General features: G+C 36.9%; 1 protein-coding gene and 1 long non-coding RNA gene across 3 annotated transcripts; both read left to right on the top strand.

Moving 5' to 3' along the window:
- Positions 1-488: 488 nt before the first annotated feature.
- Positions 489-8,794, top strand: usf2 (upstream transcription factor 2, c-fos interacting). Of its 2 annotated transcripts, XM_079591332.1 has the most exons (11): positions 492-971; positions 2,438-2,481; positions 2,599-2,717; positions 3,116-3,235; positions 3,354-3,516; positions 3,788-3,875; positions 4,156-4,200; positions 4,679-4,737; positions 5,171-5,265; positions 5,344-5,472; positions 6,800-8,794. In XM_079591332.1, the coding sequence occupies exons 1-11, from the start codon at positions 934-936 to the stop codon at positions 6,884-6,886; spliced, it is 987 nt and encodes a 328-aa protein (XP_079447458.1). In that variant the 5' UTR covers positions 492-933; the 3' UTR covers positions 6,887-8,794. The 2 variants fall into 2 exon arrangements, with proteins under 2 accessions (XP_079447459.1, XP_079447458.1); XM_079591333.1 differs by lacking the exon at positions 4,156-4,200 and having other exon boundaries at positions 489-971.
- Positions 8,795-14,750: 5,956 nt separating this feature from the next.
- LOC306986969 lies at positions 14,751-24,395 on the top strand. The gene is made up of 4 exons (XR_013795064.1): positions 14,751-14,841; positions 21,068-21,107; positions 22,125-22,170; positions 22,349-24,395. It is a non-coding gene; the product is annotated as an uncharacterized lncRNA (long non-coding RNA).
- The last annotated feature ends 2,305 nt before the right edge of the window (positions 24,396-26,700 follow it).

The following is a 26,700-nucleotide window of genomic DNA, read 5'->3' as shown; positions in this document are numbered from 1 at the left end:
GGATCGCAGGGGTCACCTGAGAAAAATCCCCACTCGTCATATTTGCGATTCCTTGTGCCGATGAAAGCTATGACCAAAGGAAAAACGTATATTTAGTACTTTTTGTACGTTGTGAATTTACACACGGGCAGGCTTTAAATCGTGGCGAAGACACAATGTAAGTTTTTAAGTTCACTCAATTATTAAATGCGCATGTAAAAGCATTCATGTCATTCATGAAACAAAGCGAGTTTGTAATAGCAATAGGCTAACAGTTATGTATATCTAATTTGAACTTCAATTACCAGTTTCAACGTTGAAAGTATATCGCTATAATAAACTGTGCTCCTTGTATGTTTCTAACGTTACCGCGTACCTGCGAAATACAGCCAGTTTCAGAATACGTACTCAACCATAAGGGTGTTGTCACATGTCAACCAAAAATGTTGTATTATTTTATTTCAACCTAACCCACACTTGTTTATAATAAACACTCCACTCCATATCTTATTAGCGGCAGTCCTAAAATGTGGCCGCTATTAAAACGCGTGCGGAAGGATACGTGAAGATCGATAGCGAAACAATGCAGCGCGCGTTTCCGAAAAAAAAGAAGATTTTAAAGTATTTTAAAAGCCTACGAATAAACCAACAAGCACGCCCAACTTTGACTTCGAAGCAAATCGTCTGAAAAGAAACCACTAAGCGACGTGGTAAGCTTGTCTCGATAGAAGGGCGGGAGGAGTAACAAAGCCGCGCAGTGAGCGCAACAGCGACTGGTACACCTTCCGTCTTCCTCCACAGCGGTCTCCATTTTAACTCCTCGCCCAGCCTGCACCTCACGTGTCCTGGACTGTCTTTCTCACATGACCCGTGTGTTTGTCCCCGTGATCAGCGCTTCCATCTCCCGTATTTCAAGTGTCGCTGAATATCGCATTTTAAAATCCGCTCGCCTTCATGGATATGCTCGATCAGAGCTTGGACACCTCGACGAGGTGAGAGCGCGTCCTTTATGTACGGGCACCCTCAAGGCCCCAGTCAACCATTTTCTGCTCTGTTTTCATAGCTAGGCAGTTAGCAATCATCTATTAACTTTATTTTTTGACTTTTATTAAGTTTTATGCATGCCATCAATATAGTGGATTAAACGTAATACATGAATAGCAGGAAGAAAGACAACAGATCGCTGGCCTTTTAACATTGATCGTCGACGTATTTATATCACTATTAGCCCGGTTGCTAATTTGGTGATTTTTGTCTATTTTTGGTTATTAAAAATGCACGACCCCAAGCCGGTGTTTATTTCATTTTAACAAGATACTTCAATATTTATCTTTTCAGAATTAAAACATATACGTTGTAAAGGATTGAAGTGGAAATGCCGCGTTTAGTGTTGTCGAAACAAAAGCTCTTCAGCAGTTTAATGCATTACATTCCCTTCAACCTGCAACCAACCCCCAGTCTTTTCATCCAGAGGCTTTATGTGCATTCAGAAGCATTTGTTCTTTATAATTCCGTGGTGTTTATTTGGCTAAGTTAGTTATCTGAAGAAAACGTAGCTGTTGGTATTTTTTATTTTACTTTAAAAACTGTGAACAGTTTAATGATGCTAATGAAGGGGGGCGTTCACCGTTTCCTCTCCAAGTAGACAGGTCTGACTAGACTCTCTAGAATAACGTTAGATGATGGAGGTCAGGTGTATAGCTGAAAATCTTGTTCCGTTCATTTTGAGTTTTAATTGATTTTCAAATCGTTCAAATGCATTCTATTTTTTTTTTTTTGCATAAAGACTCGAGAGTGTACTAGTGATGTCCTATTCTTTTTTTTAACGAATCATTCTTTAAGTCGGATCTTTGCACTGAACCGATTCGCAAAACCGCTCTTCGCGCTTCTTCTTTTGGAAATCTGTTTGAGCGGTTCTCGAGTGAACAACTAAAAGAGGGAATTTAATAGCAGTACATGTGATTGAGACATGTCAATCAATGTTAGTGTTATTAATTGTGAATTCAAGTTATATTCAGTGGCTGCTTAGACTAGTCTTACAAGATAGTCATCTAATTATTTTCTTCAACACTGTTCATCATAACAAGTTAGTTACATAAGAAGGTAGATTGGTCTAATTTGATACAGAAAAGTAAGAGCGATTACCTTTAACTAACTGCTAATTGGTCATACTGGTTCTTAAGACAGTCTTAACAAAATGGCAATGTTTATGAAACTGGCCCCAGGAACTAAAAGACTGAGATGCATACAATTACAAAAAACACTATTGTTGTAAACAATATTATTGTTTTTGAATATGTGTTTCTACTTGAATTAATCATTTGCTAGAATTGGGTCTGACTTTCCATCGCTGGAATGTGCCGAAATTCGACATGATTTTTATCTGCATCTGTAGAGTTTCCTTCGAGATGTTAGTGGTTTCATAAGATGACCCGAAACGTTTGCTCTCTCTTTGCAGTCACGAGAAACAGGAAACTGAGGAGGTTGTTCAGCTGCAAGAGGGTAAGAAAAACATGCAGCTCTAAAGGATGTACGCATCACTTGACGGTTTAAAAGAAAAAGAAAATGCATATATGGATATAACACGGTTAATTTAGACATTTCTTGTGCATTTCTCAGGAGAGGGGGTGGGGGCGGAGGAGCAGGCAGCGGTTACCATAGCGAGTGTCCAGCAAGCAGCAGCGTTTGGAGATCACAATGTTCAGTACCAGTTTCGCACAGAGAACTCTGGTGGACAGGTCAGTGTGACCTTTGACCTTTCCAGGGTTCAAACTGGGGTCACTCTGTAATAAAACATGACCTGGAGAATTGTGTCCCAATAATGGCTCTTATGCGTGCTTTTATGTCTATGTGGTATTTTAGTATTATTTATATACTAATATAGTATCTATTAATATTTTGAATCGGCTTTTATTGGATAATGGATTGGATCATGTTAGGCAAATAGCTATAGTATGTATGTAACGCCCACTGTACATTATGCAATCAATTTCTAATGGATTGGATGAATTTTTTGTAGAACATCCTGTTAAAATCTTAGATTAACTTAAATATGTCAATTCATGTTGACTTAAATGCATTTTCTTTTTTGCTTAACTTCTTCCATCAAAGTTCTGTGTGTTCTTTTCTGATACAGGTGACATATCGCGTGGTCCAGGTAACAGAGGACCATTTGGAGGCAGCAGGAGATGGAGGAGCGGCAGTCAGTGTTGTGTCTACGGCCGCCTTTGCTGGCGCACAGCAAGCAGTAGCACAGGTGTGGATCAGACTGGAAGGAAATACGGAGAAAAAGAAGCAATGTATACACAAAGTAATATGAATGCAGTGTCAAATTTGCCTGCACTCATCTTACATTTCTATATCTATCTCTATAGGCTGTCATCCAGAACCCTTTTAGCAATGGAGGCAGTCCAGCAGGGGAAACCGTGGGGGGGGAGACACGCTTCGCCTACTTCCCAGCAACAACAGTCGGTGACGGTACAGCTACAGCCGTGTCAGTGCAGGCCACGTCTGATCCAACCCTCACACAGGCTGGAGGTCAGTTTCACATGCCAAATTTCAAAAAACACTGTTAGCCATTGACACTGTTAGTTGGTAATGTTGTATTTAGTATGTTAGCTGCCCCAAAATACAGTGTTTCTAGCATCTGGCATTGCTTTGCATTTAGTACACTGTAAGATTGTGTAATATAATGTATAATTACATAGTTAATGTGTAATAGCTCCTAAAATCAGTATTTTGTCTGCTTTTTTGCTCATACAATGTTAAGTTTATAATATGTTTCTCAAATCTTTTTTGTTTACTCTAGGTCAGTTTTACGTGATGATGAGTCCGCCAGATGTTTTACAAACTGGAACACCCCGGACCATCGCCCCTCGTACGCACACTTACTCTACGTAAGTACCGTTCATGGGTCAACATCCTTCCCTTTTACCCGGTCTGCACGGCCCAGTCCATCCTTTGAACCCAATGCTTGTTAACGTAATTTGATCCCTTTATGTCCCTCGAAATTATTTCAGTTTGCAGAACAACTGTAAACAATGAGTGTGGAATTTGATTTAAATATGACAAAACTGCAATGATTTCAAATACAAATATGCAAAGTATTGTCCAATCAGTTTGAGTGCAGTCAGAAAAACAACCAAAAAATGTGTCCCACTTGCCTGCCATCCCCAGAGACCTTGGTGAACATGAGACTCTTCAACACAGCAGATCAGACTGGTGAGGAAGACCTTTTACATCCCCACCCCCCTTTCAACCGCCAGCCTGTCCTTCTCCTCCAGATTCCACTGCACTAGCCCATTCATCACTACTGGGCAGCTGGCTTTTAATTCAATGATGGTGTTTGAGTTTTCTTCATGTTCGGAAGACATCAGATTATAAATTGAATGAATTCTTGCCTCTCAATAAAACGAAATGAGGAAAAATCAAAGGGTTACATGTTTCTTTCAGGCTTGTTACCTTTTTGTCCAGATTTAAGCAAATCTTTGGTAAAAAAATTAAATTGACCTGACTGAAATTTGTGCTTCAACTGTTGTGATATCAGTAAACGGGCTGGAGAAATGTTTGTTTTCAAATAGGCTTCAGCTGTGTTGTGTTGTGCAGATTACTTTGGTGGTTTTGGTAGTTTAATAGTGTAATAGAGCAAGCTAACACAAGTCTTCTCTCTCTCTCTGTCTCTCTGTGTGTGCTTGAGCAGGAAGATTGATGGCCCCCGGGCACCTCGTGATGAGAGGAGGAGAGCACAGCACAATGAAGGTGAAATAATGCATGTCTTTTTAGAGCTCAGAATATATTCAGTTTCATTTCTAACTATTCTCCACACCATGGCAGTACAATATAAAATCAACATGAAACATAATTTGCAGCGCATTTTACTTTTGTAACCCTAACGTGTCCAGTTAAAGCAACTAGAAAACAACAACAAAATATGTAGGATAGGAATTATATCCATCTGATATTGGATTGTAATGTGGGTGTTTCCAGTATTAATACAGGTGAGAAGGAAGGGATTCCAGTGGTGGAAGTTATTACACTTTAATAAAACCTTATGAAGACAGACTTTTTTGTTTCTTTGAAATAACATGCACACATAAATCATTCACAGTAAACGCGTATTAGAAAAAAAAAATCAAGTTTAAATTCATATTGGATCAAATTGGACTGTTGCTAAATGATTTTTATTTTGTAGTGGAAAGGAGAAGAAGAGACAAAATCAACAACTGGATTGTCACACTGTCTAAAATCATCCCAGACTGCAATATGGACAATACCAAAACAGGAGCAGTAAGTGCCAGATCTTTTCTTCTTGGACCGATAACCTCTTTTCACCTGCTAATGTTAATGAACACCTTTGGTCTCTAGAGTAAAGGAGGCATCCTGTCTAAAGCATGCGATTACATTAGAGAACTCCGACAGACTAACCAGAGGCTACAGGAGAGCTACAAGGAGGTGGAGAGAATACAAGTGGACAATGAGCTACTAAGACAACAGGTATATTTGTTGGTAACGTTGAATATGTAAGATATACAGTGGGGTCTGCTTTTTTTCCCCTCATTTAATGTATAGTGTATTGTAAGCATGACAATACAAGTGCTAGTTGACTTGAAAAATTAACATGTATTTAGTTTGTCACTCCTTTGTCTTTAATGAGAGTAGCATTTAAACTGCATGAACTGTGTAAAACCTGATGATCTCAGTGGGCCCTATGAAATCAGTTTTTTTATTTATTTTTTTCAAAAAGTTTGTCTAATCAGTTGTCTTCATAAAACTATCGAAATGTTAACAATTGGGCCCTATGAAATGTTTTTTCTTGTTCTTTTTCTGGATTCTGTGTTTTATGATTTAATCTAAAAATAAGTGGATGCATTAAATTAATGCATAACTTGAATAATTTAAATAAATCAAATGAACAATTCCTTATTTTTTGGTAAGAAAAGTGCTGCACAATGGAGGTTTAGAGTTTAAATGTTGAATGTAATGTTTTTGTTTGTTTTTTGACTGTCCTAACTAAAGCATAAAAATACTGAGATTTAGGAAACATGCTAAGTTCAAAAACTCGTTTCTCCAAAAAACCAATACTACAGCCAGTTATTCTACTTTGAAATGTGCATTATTGTTTTGGTCCATGTGATCCCGCCCACTGCCAATTTACCCAATAGTATTTTGACATCCAGAGTCGCCAAACACTAGTTGGCGGGAAAAAGCAGCCATTGAAAGCCAGCCAACGAACTGGGTCAGAGATCGCAGTTTCTACTTGACCTAAAATACCTCAGCAATAAAAACATTGCAAACGTATTCATTAGCTGATCAACTTGCAGTGTAAGTCCCGTCGCTTTCCATTGTCAGTCGCGCTCCTTCCTGTTGAGTGTCCTCAATCTGGCAACCAGTGAGCGTCGAGCCTGAGGAGGAGGAACAGGGGAAACAACTCTGTCCAATATTTAGAATTTACACTGAAATACCCATTTCAACAGCGAGCTGTCAATATTACATGCAAAAATTGTGTACAAATTAGGTGACATTCCATGTTATACAGAATTTTTTTTTCTTCTGTGATTCCATCCAAATTTTCCGCATTGTAGAATTCATAGGGCCCTAGATCATGTTGAATCTTGTGCTTCAATGCATACAAGTAATAATGCAAATATAAATATATGCCGAATAAATAAATGCTGAATCTTAAGATATTACAAATTTTCACTGTGCTCCTTTGACTTCTGACAGATTATGTAAGGTTTAGAACACAGATTTATGAGATCTGTGGTGCTGACCAAGTCTGATTGGGCAAATAGTGATATGTTGAATGTCTATTGTCCTGCAGATTGAAGACCTGAAGAATGACAACGCACTGCTCAGAGCTCAACTACAACAGCATGGCCTGGAAATCAGTGAAAGTACATCACAGTGATGAAGAAAAAACAAAACATTATCACGAATAAACAGTCTGAAGTGGAGAAATAACCCCTCAATGACCCACTTGCTCACGCCTCATCACAGACTTAAGATGTTCTGCGACTCAAGTAGTGTATGAATGCTTGTTTAATACACAGACACACTTCCTTCTGAACAGAGACTCTGACCGTTGTGAAAATAAGATTTGCTGTAAAAGCACACTTTGTTTTTTCCTTCACTCCCGCGAGAACTCAACAACGTATGGAATAACCCTCTTCTTCCAGAAGTATCCCGCTTGCCACAGGTCTTTGTCTTTAGTTCGAATCTCGGAATTGTGAACCAGTAATATGCCTGCTCATGCCTAATGGTCATCTTTTGTTCTGTTTTGAAACATTTTGTGTATTTTATTTTTTTACGTTACTACTGTCTCTGACACGACAGGAGGTCTTTTTTCAAGGGTTTGTCTATATCGTATTTATTAGCTTTCAAGAAATTGCGCAGCAGCAGGTACACAAAACCTTTGCATTTGATTTTAGTTTTTCTGTCCTGCAGTCTTTCCATACATCAGACTTTCTGAAATGCGTTCATCAGGCTGATCAGAGACTTGACTTTGGTGGCACATCAAGACTAATTTACAGTATGAATATGCTTCGGATGCAAATGAAAGTGTCATTTTTTCATTTGAAATAGAGACGTATGATACCTAAAACTGCATTACCTACGAATTTCAGTTTTCAGAGTCCATCATATTTAATGCACTGTGATTTTAGTGAAGGATGAACGAGTAGCTCAGGGTTTTGAGGTGCTGGAAAATAGCCGAGGCTCTGGAACTCCCCGCTAACCTTGTAACCCTGCACTTTTTGCCTGTTGGCTTTAACATACTAGATTCTAAACATGTACTGTATATATCATATGTTTCAACCAGTTGTTCTGAAGTCATTACTTAATTCAAAGAAATGTTCTTTATAAGTCCTATATTTCCCAGGCTCATTTATCTACAGCAAATAAAATGGAAGATGCACATCGGAAGCGGATAGAAATGCTACTATTCGTAGTGTTGGCTCATTTTTGTTGTAGCTTATCTTCCATCTTATTTCGTAATGATTCTATTTGGTTTAAACATTCATCAACAACAATACAATTGAAGGTGAGCTATAAAAATGGAGAGAAACCACTAAATTAGAAGAGTATGAGCATATATGAGACAGCAATGGGAGTTATGGTTAATGAGCTATGCATAAGGAAACCAAACCTAGTTTAAAAGCTAACCGATTTATTTTCTTATACTTCTTGATCTTTTAGTTTAAGTTGTTTTATCTCCTTGTTTTTAAGGCTAATTCCCTTTCTAGTCAGACGGGTTTATTGCAAGGCTTGAATGATATAATGCTGGATTATAAAGATACTTTTGACTGTACTAGCACCCATTTATCTTCACTTCTCTCTGGTATTGAGGGATAAAAGCATCAGATTTTAAACGGATCAGCAAAAAAAAAAAAAAAACATTAAACAATCTGTGATCAAAGCAAACCATGTGTTGAATGAAACCAATATATGTTTGAAATATTCCACATAGCAATACAGAGAGCGCGCAGATAACCCTTAAACACTGTCCTCTTCACAGTATTAATGCTGAACTTGAACGACTGTTGATTTACAGAGTCCAGAATCATAGTCTAATGCACTGCTGCTTTTAAAATCAAAGTATAGTATAAGAGAATATTTTTATTCATGTACGTCTGGTTGAACTGATGAACACTTAGCATGGCATTCTTACCACTGGTTTGATATCTATAAGCTATACAACACAGTTGCTTTGTTTATACCTAATGACTGTTGATGTTTATGTATGTACTTGTATAAAAAAAGAAAACCAGAATTACAATATGTAGTTTTTTTTTTCTCTTTGAAATAAACAAAAGTGCTGAAATAAATGTGATTTATGTTTTATCTTCCACGTCACCACTTAAATACAATCGCATGACTACATGCATGTATGCATTGTGAAAACTTTTTCGAAAGTTGAAAACAAATTGTGTTTCACTGGTTCTCGTTGCTAGCTCAGATCCTCTGTCTAGACTAGAGGAACTCTATGGTCTGTTCTCGTAAATGTCGAAATGAAATGAAAAGCAGAACAGACAGGAAACACTACTCTATATGGCAAGCCGTTTTAGCTTTTATTCATTTCCAGGATATGAATTCTTGATATCAACAATTGATTTTGAATGGCAGCCTATGGTGACATTTAACTAGGGAAAGTACAATTACAGATATCAATAATTAAATTCTTGATATCAAAAATGTAATTCTTGATATCTAGAATTAACATTTTAAGTAGTAAAAATGTAATTGTTGATACATTGTTACTAGTGGAAATGTAATTCCTGATCTCAAAAATTGCCATTGTTACTAGTATAAATCTAATTCCTGATATCCATAACTATCATTTTAACTAGTGAAAATGTAATTGTTGATATCAAGAATTCATATCCTGGAAATTAATAAAAGCTAAAATGGCTTGCTATACACTAGGTGTGGCTTTAAATGTTTGTGCTGAGTCTACAAAGGAAAAAACTGGGTGAGTGCATAACATAATTGTTAAGTCGGAAGATTTTTATAGATAAAGCCAAAACTAATTTTATTACGCTGTGCTATATTTGCAACACATGCTATATTCAATGGCGCCACCAGGCCACCCCTGGCCGACTCCTGACCACCCCACTGGCCACCCCACTGGCCAGTATAATTTTTAGTAGCATCAGTTATGCATTTCATCCCTAATGCACAGCCAGACAGGCAAGCTGATCTAGACTTTCGATCGCACACAGTAGCCCGCCCCTCCGTACATGCCGCTGTTGCGCGCTCAGACAGCAACAGCTCAGCGCGTGCCCGTCGGTCAACAATTTTAAAAGAAGTTAAGAAAGAAGACGAAGACTACAGGTTAGTAAATAAGTAAAAAAATATTCTTTAGTAAAAGAAGACGGGGAATTATGTGTCGTGACGTGCTTTTTAAGTGCCAAATGGTTACAGTAGCCTATACTGTTACAACAGCTTTTTGATGCGTCTTTGACATGTTTTGACAAGAGTTACCTAGCTAACGTCGTTAGCTGGTGCATGTATATGTATAACAGAGTTTAAATAATGCTGTTAAATTAATGCATTAATTGGGAAAACTCGACATTGGCTGTTGCATCACTCGCATTTGTGTGCGTGATATTGCGGGCGGAGCTACGTCACCACCAGCAGAGTCTCACATCTCTCGCTGCTGGTAAGTCGCATCAATAAGAGCTGCGTCATAAAAACAGAGTTTAGATTGTTTTCAAGTGCAAGGTTGGACTTTATAAACTACACACAAGTTTACTTCATGTGTCTGTTAGTTCCTAGTTTTGTCAGTCGAGTCATAGCTATGTGTTATTTGCAATGATGAAATGGAGTGTGTGTATTATTAACCTGCTTGTGAACTCTGTTTATTTCATTTAAGAAATTCATGCAACGTGATGCACTGTCCGTTAAATATAACACAATAAACCAAAGTATATCAGTAGGAGTTTCCTTAAGTCTTTCTGATAGTTTTCTTCAGGCCGGTTTACCCATACGGAAATGTAATATATGTAGGCCTACGTAGCCTAGGTAGGCTATATGAAATATACATATATGAAATATATCCACATATATAAAATATATATACCCATATATATGCCCATATATAAAACCTATTAGAAAATGGAACAATTGACATATAAAACCAGCCCATATATTTGATGTATGTAATGGTGTTTTTTTACATACATGTCACATATATAATTATCAGTTTTCAAATTGAATTTGTGTAGTATTTGTTTTGTTTTTATGAGCTGGTCAAGAAGAGGTAAAATAATAATAAATAATACATTTTATTTATAAAAGATTCGAAAATGAGATAGAAATTGAAATGAAATGTGGATAATGAGATAGAAATTGAAATGAAATGTGGATATGTAGACTTGATCTGTAGACTTGAAATAAATAGTAAATAGTTTGGCATAAATAAATGAAACATATCAGTGACATATATGGTCAAAGCATAGGCTACAGTATTATATAAATAATAATCATATACATCATATTAATATATGTCAATATACTCATTTAATATGGCAAATTTATATGTTAAAAACCTATATCAACATATATGTAGAGATATGTATATGTGATAGCAATATATTTTCTTATATTTAACATATATGATGGCGTCACTAGTGACTATAGCGATATAGGGATATGTCATATATTACATTTCCGTATGGGTTACTACAACAGTAGAATAACATTCTGAAATTATGGTTTATAGTTTTGGTGTGCCACCCCAAGATTTTAAGTGGCCCCATCTGGCCACCCCTATGAAAAATTTCTGGAGGCGCCACTGGCTATATTTTATATTTAGTATCTAATCATGAAACTTTGACAGGTCTACCAAAATACAGATCTCACTCTTCTTGTTTATTTTCCTCTATAGACAGACTTCACAACAAATGTCTCTGTCGGGCTACGATTATCTGCAATGACAACGTCCCTAAAACACAGACGTTTCTGTTCTGAGCCAATGGGGGATAAACTTGTTTATGAGCTTCCTGGAATTGGTCCTGTGCTGGGCGCACGACTACAGAACAGGGGTATAATGAGAGCACGAGACGTCCTGGGCCGATTCCTGGTCTTGAACAAGGATGAGTGTAAATTTAAGAACTGGCTTAGAGACTCGTGTATGGCAAATGTAAAGCAGCAGAGGGACTGTTACAACTGTATGAGGGAATGGACAAATAATAATTTGTAAAGAAGAAGATATCAATAGATTTGTCAAAGAGAGTAATAATAAATAGCCGAATATACCCAAATTAGTTTCCGTTCACATTTATAGTGTCATTGTATGAGTATGCTGCTATCAATTTATTATATATTGAATCTGTTTAGGGACTTATGTTCAGTGATATGGAAATAAACAATATGTGTTTGTCACTTTTTGTAATGTCTCATCCATGCCTTCATCCGTCATATAATGTCTTTGAATTATCTTAATTTAGTGGCTAAATTAATTTGACCACCATTCCAGTGACAGCTATTTTTGATTTAGTTATTGTTGGGCCATTGTTGAATGACAGATCCCCATAAGACAATGGTAAAAATCTGAAATGTGTTACAATAGAATAGTTGCTAGTCACTATCAAAATGAATACTATATCTAATGAATAAGTAATATCTGTTTAGGCCTACACTAATGAATATGTATTTAATAAGTAGGCTACTAGTATTTAATAAGTAATAAACAAGTAGTATTAGGTAATAAGTATTTAAAGGGCACCTATTATGACATTTAAAATGTTCCTAATGTTGTTTAGGGAGTCCCCAACAACAGTTTTACATGCATGCAATGACAAAAAACACTTTTGTTGTCGTATAATATGCATTTATTTTTACCTGATTTGCTCACCGACTCCCAAATGATTCGTTCAACGACTCGTTTTTCCAAACCCCTCCTTTGCGCGACGCTAATCTGCGTTGATTGGTCAGATGACCCAGCAGTGTTTACAGAGATAATACTTATTGTTTAACACTGAGTACAATGATGCTTTTATCAATTAAATTGTGTTATAATAATTATTATAGTCCACTGCTTTGTAGTTTGTAGTAAAAAACTAAAAATAAGATAAAGCGTTATGTTATGTTAGCGAGCATAGCCCAGAGTTCATATTGTAAAAGCACAATCAGTCTTTGTTTGCGTTAGCCCGATGCATAAACATAACGTTTTTACAAAAATAAAAAAAATAAAATGTAGTTACGTTACTATGAGGTATTAGTCTATTCTTTAAGACAACTCCGAAAACAACGACAAACACTTCACATATCTCAATACAATTGCCATTGAAGACCTAACGTTAGAAGCTAAACGGTGCTTACACAACAAACAAAATAATTATTAAGCATGCTACATAAAATATAAAAGCAAAAAATTATTAATAACACTTACAGGTTGTGATACGGAGGAGGAAGCTGATGCAAATACACTTGGAACTGAACCTTCCTTCAATATCAGCCGACTCGCGAATCCAAGTTTGAGTGCATTTAAGTTGGTAAAGCAATCGTCTTGAAACTGCCGCGAGCAAAGCACAAGGCTCGGACTATACTTCTGTGGTATAGTTGTATATATGAATTGTAGCCACTTAGTCTTCAAATGCTCCTCCTTGGGCAGATGAAAAAAGTTTGCTTTTGAGCACTTCAGAACACAGCGTCTCGTCGCCATGATATTTTCCCTGGCCTTGGAGCGCAATAAGTGGGCGGATCGTATTCAAATAACTTGACAAGTTGACGTCATCTAGTCAGAGAAAAAGCTTCGGTCTTCTAACGATTCATAAAAATGACTCAGAGTCGACTCTTACTTTTGAAAGACAATAACTTTATATACGGTGCACTTTCATATTTCAAACTTTGCAGGATGTTTTTGTTCACTTAGATCTATGTTACACACTACATGAAAGGTAAATTTCAAAATTCCATAATAGGTGCCCTTTAATAGTAAGTATTAGTATTTAATATGCACCGATAGGATTTTGTTTTGGCCAATACCGATTTTAACGAACAATTATTGGCCGATACCGATATTTGTCACTTGCTCTCTTATTTGAAGTTTTGTCCGTAAAATAGGACACATTTTGTTGGGACATGTTTTGATCATGTTTTAAATGAGCAAAGTTCAAACATGCATGCATTAAGTTATACTAGCTAATTTATTGCTGTATCATCAAATCATTTCTGATGAACATGTATTGGATCCATTGAACATTCAGCAGGTCAACATAAATACAACAGAACAAGGATAAATATTAAATAAACTGTGCTTAGGCAGGTTTATCAGTTTTCATGTACAGAAATTAAGTAAACAAATGTAAAATAGCACTGCATATTCTACACTGTATAAATTAAATACATATTAATCCTTATTAAAGTTGCAAATGTTATTTTGTCAAGATTGGTGAGTGTTTTTATTTGTCTTTTGTCATTTGATTAACATTAAAACGCAGACGGCAGCGCAACAGGTGTATTAGGTTGCTGTCACTTTAAGAGCTGCACGGGTCCTATATATGGTCACACAAGCGTTTTATTTCTCAGCTGTTTACATTCATTTAAAACATAACCATATTATGTGTACAAGGATACTCACCAAGACCGCCATTTTGATATCATTTTGAAGATGCAGCACTGGGCCGATCAGGACAGTGACAGTGTTGCACAATTCAATTGTCCCGAGCATTATTCACACTGACGGTCCTTATTGGCGATAAAGTCCTTATTGGCGATTTTCATTTTGATTTGGCAAGTATTTAATTATTTTACCCAGAGAAAAACGTTAGATTATGCAACAGACATTATACAGCTCAGTGCCTTCACGCGGTTAACTAATAAACCATCGGTTTGTTATATCTGCCTTTATCATGCTGTAGTCAATATGCAGATGGTTGTGAATTTATCAAAAATCGTTAGATGGATATCTGTGGCCGATACATCGTGAATCTAGTATTTAATAATAAGTACTACAGTATCTAATGAATAAGTACTGTTATATTTAATATAGGTAGTATCTAACAAATATGGCCTAGTGTCTATTTAATAGGTATTAATATCTAATTACTGAGTGCTTGTATCTAATTTATAAGAACTAGGATCTAATGTATAAGTACTATATCTTTAGAAAAGATATAGTAGGCATATACGTAAAGAATAAGCAGCTAATGAATAAGCACTAGTATGGAACAGTCAGAAATAGGCTATCTAAAACGTCTTAAGGATTAAATGTTAAGACGGCTTGCCATATTGTGAAGTTTAATTTCTCGGGAAATGGAAACTTAAGCCTCACAGTGGAATTGCAAATAATCTGAAAGTAAAGATTTTAAGAGGCGGGGCTTCCCTGTCTCCTGCTCAGAATACAACACAAACGATGAACAGGTAAGTCGTACAAAACTACTGGCTTTATTACCAGCCATTATATTATTATATAATATATAATATAAATATTATTTGAATCCAAAAGATCTTTTCCTTTCTTTCTTTTTTTAAAGAGATGTGTTTTATAGTTGAAAGGCATTGTAAAATAGATGTGCTAAGGAATTTAATGTTTTAACCAGAGGTGGACAACAAAGTACAATTACTTGAGTACACTTTTTGAGTTTGTACTTTACTTGAGTGTTATTTTTTCTGGAAACTTTTTACTTTAACTTCATTACATTTGAAAGACAAATATCGTACTTTTTACACAGCGTTTCTGACGTCAACCCGATTTTCGACCACAATACGTCTGTCCAACGTTGGAGATTGACGTCAATCTGACATTGGATTCTGACATCAACCTGATTTTATTTTTCAACGTTGGGTTTGGTCTTCGAAACCCGAATTTTGTCATTGTTTTGGAGCACACTAGCTTATAGATAACAGTAAGGCTAACATATTCATACTAAAAGCCAAAAAACTGGGAACAGCCATTTGGGTGTCCGAAACCATTGTGGACGTTATTGAGTACGCTTATTCAATCCCACTACTGGAACTGTGTTCTAGAAATAAATGTGATATTGATATGAGGGTAGCAGGCAGGCATAGATATTTGACCAGTAGTATCTGTACTTTTACTCAAGTAAGGAAGTTGAGTACTTTGTCCACCTTTGGTTTTAAACAAATCTCAGTATTGCAGCACTTGTCTCTACAAGGGAATTTATAGGAGATCAAATAACTTTACCACTTAACTTTTTTTTGACAAATTACGCACTCTGAAAGTTTCAGTTATGAGCCATTCCTACAGTTTGGTGGATGTGGATTAAGCAGATTTGTTGATTTTCTTTTTCTTTTCTTGTTTTTTAATCAATAAGAAGATGGATATTTAGGAAGAATTTTAACAGAAAGGCTATAAAAAATAAATAAACAGTTACACGTTCAGTATTGACACAAAAGGGTGTATTTTGTAAAGGTGGTAGTTTGACACTCAGTTTTGACTCACGACTTGAGTTTTCGACACACACTAGTGCTTCGAAGAAGGCAGGTGTGGAAATACAAACCGAGTAGATTGCGCTGTCCCATGATACCCGCTATCCATTTACTGCAATATTATAATTGGGTCATTCTACGAAAATGGTGGCTTTCCTGTCCCGGCCTCAATCACCAGGAAAAACACTTAAAAGTGTCAGATAATGACACAAAATATATGTTTTTTGTTTTAATTGAAGTGTTTTATTGTTAATAAAACATTTGTAAGACAGTTATATTGCAAACTATTTTTTATATATATTGTAGAACACGGTCAGCACCATGAAATTGGCTTGTCCCTCGGGTCAGGAGTCGTGGTTTAGTGACATATTTTGAGTTAAATAATGTATTTTGCTCCCCCTTTAAATGTCATAATACAAAGGGAAGTAGTATAGTTATTTAGTGGACTACTTAAAAAACTAAAATATAAACTAAATATTATAAATAATTTACAGGGAACACCTGTCCCTCAATTTCATGTCACTGGTGTTACAATAATAATAAAAAACACCACTTTGAAAAAATTCAACATCCTTGCCAACTTCTTCCTGGGTCAATGGCTCAAGGTAGGCGTGGCTGTTTTGAAAAGCACATTGTGAGTGTGAACTCTCTCTTCACCTCTTAGCAATTTGATAAATAATTTGCTAATTTCATGCGAGGACTTAAGATGTGTCACTGGTGTTCTACAGTTTATAATAAGGGGAAAGGATATTTTATTAATATAATTTTTCAAATTGCATGATTAAGTGATTAATTTACAATTTAAGAAGTGTGGTTTGAGCTACTGTGGCCGCCATCTTAGATATGCCATTTTGTCTGCAGATTTGTCACTGGTGTTATCGTCACTGGTGTTACTGTTGCTGCTGGTAACACCAGTGACATGATGATAACACCAGTGACAATCAATAACATCACTAACTTTTTTCTCAACATAAGGTTTCATAAAAGCCTCAACAATTATATTAATAAAGACTTGTTAGCATTTCATTACTGTTTTAATATTGTAAACACATAAAATTGCTATCCTTTTGACAGATATGTCACTGGTGTTACATTGCGTCACTGGTGTTACCGCATGGCATATTGGTTTTCTGGCATCAGAGTTGCCCAGTTTCATAGAATATGGTTTTTGTATCTACCTAACTGTTGCTGCATTCATTAGTAAGCATTTTAAGGATATGATCATTCAATTTTGAACACTAAACTTCAATTATTTCTAATGTTACAACAAAAAACACAATGGTAGAAATAGAAAAATGTCACACAATAGAACTTTACACATGCCTGTTTAAAGTAAATTATTACTAATTAAGACAATTTCTTAATATTACATTAACTTTTTCTTTATATGATTATGTATGCAAATTAAATAGTCAAATTACATTCTGGGAAGCCTGAATTGTCATCTAAAATATAGGTAACACCAGTGACAAAAAAGCAGCACAAGCATTTTTGAATGTAATGTAGTAAAAATATAAAAATACATTAAGCTGTCATTTAAGTTTATTTATAATGTTAAGAGGTTGACTATTATCTGACTATAGATTTTGGTATAAAAAAAAGAATTAAATTTTTTAAAAGTTGTCTGTTCAAAAAGCCACCATTTTCATAGAATGACCCAATTATATCAGTCATGCTTAAATATGTATGTAGCTTTTTTTTTTTTACATGGTGTATTGAATAAAAATATGTAATTACATATATTTTTGTGCATTTGTGTTTTTTTAAGGATCCCACAAAAAAATGGTGCAATGAAAAATCACATAGGCCTAATCTATTTAGAAGGTGAAAAGACAAGTCTGATGCGAGTAAAATGAAGAACAGAAAGCATTTACTGTCAGATTGTATTGTGCAAAATACACTGAGATTGGGAAACTGTCACTGCACACACACGCAATACACATAGGCTACAGGCCTGCTGTCCCGTGCGTGTTTAAACTTTCATGACGTAATCGAAACCTACTACAGCGCATGCGTGTTAAAACGTCAACTATGTATTTGATACACTGATATAATGACTGGATAGCTCATGACGTTCTAAACTTTATATTCATAAGTCATGATATCAGAGTATCAAATACATAGACGTTTTAACACGCATGCGCTGTAGTAGGTTTCGATTACGTCATGATAGTTTAAACACGCAAGGGGGCGATTAGGCTACCTATTACATTATCCACAAATTATATTATTTTATAAAATCTGTATGACATGTTCCATAATAATGGCTATAGTGAATGAATTTAAACATTAAAGCTTTTACATTATGGCCCATAAAATGTTTATGTAATGTAAAATGTTCAAAGATTTTAAATAGCCTAACGTTACTGATTGAATATGCATTTTGTAGCCTATTTTATCTCCAACGAGACTGCCCAAATGAGTGCTATTATCATCCATTATAGTATTAATGTAATCCATACGTTTACACAAAGCACTGTAACATGATACAGAAGTTTTAACAAAGATTACCCTACTCAGGTAAACCACACACAACAGTGTACACACAAGCAACACCAGATGATGAACTGAAGGAAATGAAGAGCTTATATACACAAGATAACGAACAGAAAACAAACAGTTGTGATTTAATGAATAACCATGGTAACTAGTGGCAGGAAAAAAAAACAGGAAACACTAAAAAAGGGAAAACTATAGATAACTAAAAGGCAGGGAAAACATAAACTGAATCATAATGAAAATGAAACCAAAACTGAGCATTACTGTTACAATGCTTAAAGACGGCATTAAATGGAAGTTGTGTTAAACTTTTCTTCCCTATTGTGACTTATAGACAATGACATTACTGGGAACGGCGCCAACAACAACGTCATATCTGTTTATGCCATGCTGAAAAACAAAGTATTAGAATTAACGCGCATAGAACTTGTTAGGCGCTTGGTCTAGCCTACTCTTTAGGCTACGATTGATTTTTGCTTGGTGCAATGCCGAAAAGTTGCTGTGTATGGCAAGCCATTTTTACATGTAGCCTAATCTCTAAAACCTACTATCCTTTTTCATGTTAGCTACTAGTAGGCTTATTTTTTAGCTTCTAGTATCTATTCCGTTAGGTACTAGTGCTTATTCATTAGGTAGCCTACTAGTACTTAGGCTATTCGTAAGTTACTAGTGCTTATTCATTAGGTACCAATACTTATTCGTTATGTACTAGTATTTATTCAGGTAGCCTAGGTCTTTTTAAAAGATACTTATTCAAGATACTAGTACTTACTCATTCATTAGATACTCATTAGACCATGCTAGTAGCCTACTCATTTGATACTAGTAAGTTTTTTACACATTCATTAAATAAGACTTATTTACAGACACTGGTACTTATTCATTAAATGGATGGTTTGCGATTAGATGCTATAGTACTTATTTATATAGTGACTAAACTCTAATTTTGTTACTAACACATTTACATTTTTTTGCCATTGATTTCTATGGGGATCTGTCATTCAGAAATCAACTATTCAGTTCTGACTAGTATGTATTCTAATGTATTCTAATTGTGACTAGTAGATACTTGAAGTTATTCATAGGTAGGCGACTATAGGTACTTATTCATTAGCTAGAACTTATTGTAGATCAGATACTAGTATTTATAAATGTTACTAGTAATATTTTTTATTTTACTAAGATTTTTAATTGAACTCTGTGGCCATTCTGACTAGACTAGTCGGCTAAGGTATAAATGTTTAAGGGGTTAGTTCACCCAAAAATGAAAATAATGTCATTAATGACTCACCCTCATGTAAGACCCCGTAAGACCTCCGTTCATCTTCGGAACACAGTTTAAGATATTTTAGATTTAGTCCGAGAGCTTTCTGTCCCTCCATTGAAACTGTATATACAGTATACTGTCCATGTCCAGAAAGGAAATAAAAACATCATCAAAGTAGTCCATGTGACATCAGTGGGTTAGTTAGAAGTTTTTGAAGCATCGAAAATACTTTTTGGTCCAAAAATAACACAAAATAAGACTTTATTCAGCATTGTATTCTCTCCCGGGTCTGTTGTGAATCTGCGTTCAGGACTCCACAGTGACGCTGCTGACGCAAGACGCTGATGACGTGTTATCTGGTGCGCCCGAGCTTCGTTTACAGTCTGAGGGAGACGCACGCTATATTCAAGCTATTCTACATTGTTTGCGTGGATATCATTTTTTTAATGGTGCGTAAATGTGCATGTCGCGGATGAGACACTTTTACAGCGTGCGTTTCCCTCAGTCTATAAATGAAGCTCGGGCGCACCAGATAACACGTCATCTGCGTCTTACGCCATCAGCGTAACTGTGAAGGATTGACAACAGACCCGGGAGAGAATACAATGCTGAATAAAGTCTTATTTTGTGTTATTTTTGGACCAAAAAGTATTTTCGATGCTTCAAAAACTTCTAACTAACCCACTGATGTCACATGGACTACTTTGATGATTTTTATATTTCCTTTCTGGACATGGACAGTATACCGTATATACATTTTCAATGGAGGGACAGAAAGCTCTCGGACTAAATCTAAAATATCTTAAACTGTGTTCCGAAGATGAACGGAGGTCTTACGGGCTTAGAACGACATGAGGGTGAGTCATTAATGACATTATTTTCATTTTTGGGTGAACTAACCCTTTAATTAAAAAGACACTAGATACATGTAGGTAGTATCGTATGAAAATTAATTGTATATAATAAATAAGTACTAGTAGGCTATCTAATGAATGAGTACCAGTATCTAATGATATGCATGGAAATATGTGTGGCATGAAAGTTGATTAAAATTTCTTGTAAAGTATGCAGTGTTTCAAATATAAACTGTAGGAATGACCCTTCTACATTTCAAATGTCACATTTTCATAGATTGGTAAATTGGGAGTGTGTAAAATATCTTAAGCAAACAATAGCTGTTACTTTTACTGTAGATTTTGTCACTGTGACATGTATAATATTGCCATTAGTATGTATTCAAAAAGGAAATCATTGCTTGTCTTTAGTGATAATTGTCAATGATAAATGTTTATGCTTCTGACTATGGCATTTACAGCAGTAAAAGATGCAGTCATTGATAATTGTAATACATTTAAACAGTGATGATGTACAAATTATTTGCAAAGAACATCATAGAAGATGTTCTGACATCAATCTGACATCTTTTCACAGATACAGTAAAGGACGATCTTCACACATGCCAGAAAAAATGGTAATTTTTTAAACAATTTTAAAAAAAATAGTTTTCATACGCCAAAAACCATGTTGCTGCCTGGGATAACATGATAATTACTTGTATAATAATGTGATAATGCATTATGCAGTGTTTCAGTTTTCAATTTCTTAGTGATTAATTATAGGGGAAAAAATAAATAAATAATTTTAAACATTCTTAGTAATCCATCACAGATATGTACATTGTGGTTTTAATAATGTAACAAATATTTCAAAGATTCCATCAAAATTTAACAATAAAAACAGTAACAGTGCTTGATATGAATTCTAATAAAGAATCTTGGTGAAAATCCAGTTTTTACTGTTGTTTATAATTATGCCTATGTGTTTATTTTATTTTATATGCTTTAAGACAAACCATGTGCAAATTGATCAGTCAATTGCTAAGTATTTTCTCCTTAATTGCAGTGTACCAAAGACAGTTTCTAAAGATGCTGATTATTAGAAGGCAGCTGTCTTACTCTGATGGCAAACGGAAACATGATATGTCTAACATTAGCAACACATTATTAGCTGTTTGATAACGCGATACATAAAACACATTACCATTATGATACTTCGACTTGTAGACTTCTTCTGAATCAGTTTCTGGTTCAAGCATGGCTGAATTAAACCAATATTTCCACTTGCCATTGTTTAGCGTTTACTAAGTTGACCAAGTGAATCAGTCCAAGCTGGTGCGAATGAGTGGTGGCGGAGACTTATACTCCATTATATTATACATATATTATTGAATGAAGCAGGGTGCAGTTACATTCAAGCTATTTTAAGGCATAAAAAATAATTTTCCTAGTAAAAACAACATGTAATATGTCATTTTGATGATCAAAGATGAGTTTTGAGAGATAAAATGATTGACTGCAGCCTGCAGGGTGACTTTAAGAAATGAAAACTGAAATTGCAAATGCTTTGTCAAAGTGAAAGAGTTTCTTTTTGCCTTTTCTGTTCTTTGCAAATGGAATTTAACTTCATTCTTTGAATTAATCCTTTGCAGGAATCACAAAGAGACAAGAAAAGGAGGGTTGCCATCCATGATGAAGGTAAGAGCAAGGAGTGCAGAGCCATAACTGAATTAATATCACCATCATCAATGCACCGTACCAAAAAAGATTCACACAGGCAGTTTAACAAAAACTACACTATAGCTAAACAAGACCTGAGTCTTTAAGTACAGCACTATAATATATTCAACTTGCATAATGTGTTTCTGTTAATCAGAAAAAACACTTTTGGATGAGATGTGTCATCATCCAAAACTCCACTGCCAAAACCAGTGTTGCTCTAAGGATGGAAACAAGAGCAACAAAAGTCCAATGGGTTTGTTTTGTCTTGTCAAATGTTTAAATATACCTTTGTACTATGTTTTATACTGTGTACCTGTTTCAAGGGTGGTTCCACAATTATTGCTCTCTAGAAATGGTGGGTTGAATATACAATTTAATACACTTTAGATCAAAAGATGGGCCACTTAAATCCAACCAATAAATGTTATTACTGGTATAATATTAAAGTGTGATGTACAACTTTAATTGTATAATACCATTAATATTTTAGAAATATTGAGGAAATAATATATTGAATATATTGTAAAAATATATTTAAGATCCATTCACAATTGATGCATTTTTCAGACCCTAAATATTGCCAATGGGTTAAAATAATAAAAAACATTTTCTAGAGAGTTCTGTTCCTTTTTGTGAAAAAATATATATATAAAAACATTCTAATTAAAATACATGATTGAAGTGATCAATTAATTCATACAAAAATTTCAAATTAAGATAGATCAGGCAAATAAAAAAAGATTGAAACGCAAACTGAAATGGCTTGATAAGTATTCAACCCACTCCATAACCAGGTGAACATGACACCTGACATCTCAAAGTTGCATTCCATCCACCAGAAAGCTCATGTGAGAACATAGTCAAGGCTCCTGCCTTTGAAATCTCCCTACAAACCCGACAGCTGAGGTTTCTACAACTGGAAAACTTTTCTGGAGGTCACCGACAGCTTTGGAGAACTACAAAATATACAAAATCCGGCTACAAAATCTGAGGAAAACAAAAACAAAAAGCATTAAGCAATCATGCTGCCACATTGTCTTGGAGGAGGCAGGGCTATAACTCATCCCTTCTCAGGATCTCGTGATGAACACTGGCTTTTTTTACGGCCGTGCTGACGAATAACGTGCCCATTATCGTGCTGCCAGTGCCAGCAATAGGACCAATGATGATGATGCACTCCGATCCTCAACAGTTTGCCAAGGAAGATTTGCCAAGCTAAATGAGAAATACGGTGATGGACAAACCAAACTGTCACCAAGGTGTTGATACTTATCAAGCAATGTTAAGATGTAGCCAGTGCTTGAAGTGGGATGGTACTTATGCGGTACTGGCAATATTGTGCTATGCAGTGCCAGAAATTATTCTTGCTAAGCGTATACTCTTTGCGTGTCCTTTGATTGACACTGAACCTGCAGCGCGGCATGCAAGCGCGGACACGTTAGGTCCCTTTTCGCTTCAAGCACTGGATGTATGGATATAAAAAGGGTGGTACTCTCTGGAGGTACTCTGTTCAAACTGTAATACTTCTGTCTGTGGAGCCAATAATTCAAATGGAACCACCTTTTAAACTACAAATTAATAAAAAAAACTACAACAAAATGACTAGAGTACATTTTTAAAAAAATAAAAAAAAGCATTTTCCATTCCTTGGATACACGAACTGCAGTGGATGTGTCGGGTGCACATGAAAAGCAGTCCAAAGACGGGGCTACACAAGGGAAAGCGACTGCAAAAAGGTAAGTGTAACCTTCGGTGCGATTATTCAATAGGATACCAAGGACAATACACCTCAGTAGCCCATGCTGCCATAACGTTTTGGTGAATGAAGATGGACTCACCAGTCAAAAAAAAAAAAAAAAAAAGCCACATCATCTTAGAAGATTTCAAACATCTCTGAGGCCATTATTCATTATTCGAGAGCAAGATGAGTGAGAGATGTATTTGTCAGACACAGTAACGTTAAGAAGGCAATAGAATCCATTTGCGAGTGAAAAACAGTTTCAGTAGACAGTGCTGGTCAGAGACGAAGGGGCAAGACTGGAGTCACTGGTAACGCAATGGGTAGAAAGGAAGTCCGAGATCCAGTAGGAACTCAGGAAATCCGGAAAACGAGAACAATACGAGCCAGGTAACGGAGAACCAGAAGACACTCTAGGCAGCGATCCCACGGAAGCCTCACAACGATCTGACAAAGATAGGACGAAATCACAGACAATAAATAGGACACTACTATCTGATCGCTGATCAGCCACGATAAAGAGCAACGGCCAACTCACACAAACACCCACACAACACGGAGAGAGGGCGAGTCAGTGAACCCATGAATCGTGGCGCTCCCAGGAGAACTTAACTTACGTTCCCCATCTACGAGACGAGGCGGAGGAGGAACCGGGGCAGGCGGATTTATATGAGAATGAAAGACTGGTTTTAATTTGGAAACATGAAAGACGGAATTAATTCTCCTGTACGCAGGAGGGAGTTTAAGGCGGACTGCCACCGGACTAAGAATCTTAGTGACAGTGAACAGGCCGATAAATTTGTGAGCCAGTTTATTACTAATGGAGCAAAGAGGAATGTTCTTAGAAGAAAGCCACGCTTTTTGACCAACGACGTATATTTAGCTGGTGGCGATCGGCCTGAGCCTTGGTGTGGCTCAGCCCAAGAGAGTTGCTGGCTCCAGGAGGAAGGATTCTGAGACACCAGACATTGTAAAACTCTTTCTAAATCTTGGTTGGCTCCCTCAGCCTGACCGTTAGTCTGGGGACGGAACCCAAACGACAGACTAACACTCGCCCCCAGTAACCTTGTACTGCCCGACAGTTGGAGATAAATTGGGGTCCCCTGTCGGAAACCAAGTCTGTCAGGAGGCCATAAATGCGAAAAACGTGATTTACGACATTAACCACTGTCTCCTTGGCTGAGGGGTCATTTGGGCAAGGGAATAAAATGTGCTGCCTTTGAGAACCGGTCCACTACAGTTAAAATGACCGTATTGCTCCCAGCAACCGCTCGAAGGCTGAAGACATCAATGACAAAGGATAGATATTCTTTACTGTGATGTTGTTCAGCCCTCAGTAGTCAATACTCGGTCGCAGAGAGCCATCCTTCTTCCCCACGAAAAAGAACCTTGCGCCGGTGTGAGACGAGGAAGGACGAATGATGCCGGCTGCCAAAGAATCAGAAATATATTTCTCGATGACCTCCCTTTCTGGAGCAGAAAGCGAATATGACTTACCTTTAGGGGGAGACGTACCTGGCAGTAAATATAACACGGTCATAGGGACGGAGAGAAGCAGCCCGGGACTTACTGAACACTTCCTTCAGGTCGAGATACTCCTGCGGCACGTTTGACAGATTCACTGGCTCCTCCTGCAACACAGAACAAGAGACAGACGGACAAGCAGACACAAGACAAGAGGCACAAATATGGTTACTCCAAGCCGAAACTGAGCTCTGACCCCATTCCACCTTGGGTTGGTGTTGAACCAGCCACGAATGTCCTAATACAACGGGAGCAAATGGTGACTTGGTGATGAAAAAGGAAGTCTTTTCAGTGTGATTCCCCGAGGTGATGAGAGTGAGAAGACCGGTGGAGTGAGTGATATCCGGGAGTTCCTGTCCGTTAAGGGCGTTGACTGAAATCCTGTGTACAAGTGACGTAATAGTAATCTGGAGATGCTGAGCCAAAGAAATGTCCATGAGGTTGCCCTCCACTCCAGAGTCCACCAACGCCTGACAGGTGTGAGACTGGTCTGCCCATTGCAGTCTTACCAGGAGGAGAGTCACTGATGAGGATTTCGCCACTGATAACCTACCCGACAGTAACCTCCGTCCTACTGTCGGGTTTGGTATTTTACTGGGCAGTTGCTTAGCACTGGATTTGCTTGTCCAGCCGTGCCGCATTAAAGGCAAAGCCCTCGGGTTCTCCGACGTTCCTTCTCCTCCCGGGAAAGCAGAGCTCGACCAACCTGCATGGGTTCTTGATCGATCGGGGGGCTGACCCGTGTTCCCACCCCTGAGATTGGAATACTCAGGGAATTCTGGAACCAGAGCCTGGTGTGGCCGACTCTACCGTTGTTAAAGACCACGAGCAGAGCCAGTTCGATAAGTCCATCGAGACTTTTAGGTAGCTCCAACGTATATGTTTCTCTTTGAACACCGTCAGCCAATCCATGCAGGAACATGTCCCACTGCGCCTCCATCTGCTCCTTGCACTCGGCCGCCAGACTCCGGAACTCGATAGAGTAGTCGGAGACGGTTCTGTTGTCCTGGCAGAGGTCAGCGAGTTTGCAGATTTTGCCGCCTCTCAACCCGCTACCGCTCGATCGAACACCTGTCTCATCTCCTCTCCAAGTGCATGGAATGAGAAACACCTGACAGCAGGGTCATCACAACCACTACTTTAGACTGTGCAGAAGTGAAGGTCAAGGGCTGGAGAGAGAAGAAGATTGAACATTTAGCTAAAAATGTTCTACAAAGATTCGGCTCACCGGAATATCTCTCAGG

This window comes from Phoxinus phoxinus (assembly GCF_949152265.1).
Source record: "Phoxinus phoxinus genome assembly, chromosome: 19".
Taxonomy (NCBI): Eukaryota; Metazoa; Chordata; class Actinopteri; order Cypriniformes; family Leuciscidae; genus Phoxinus; species Phoxinus phoxinus.
Note: the sequence above shows the minus strand (reverse complement) of the source record. Positions and strands in the feature narration are given on the sequence as shown.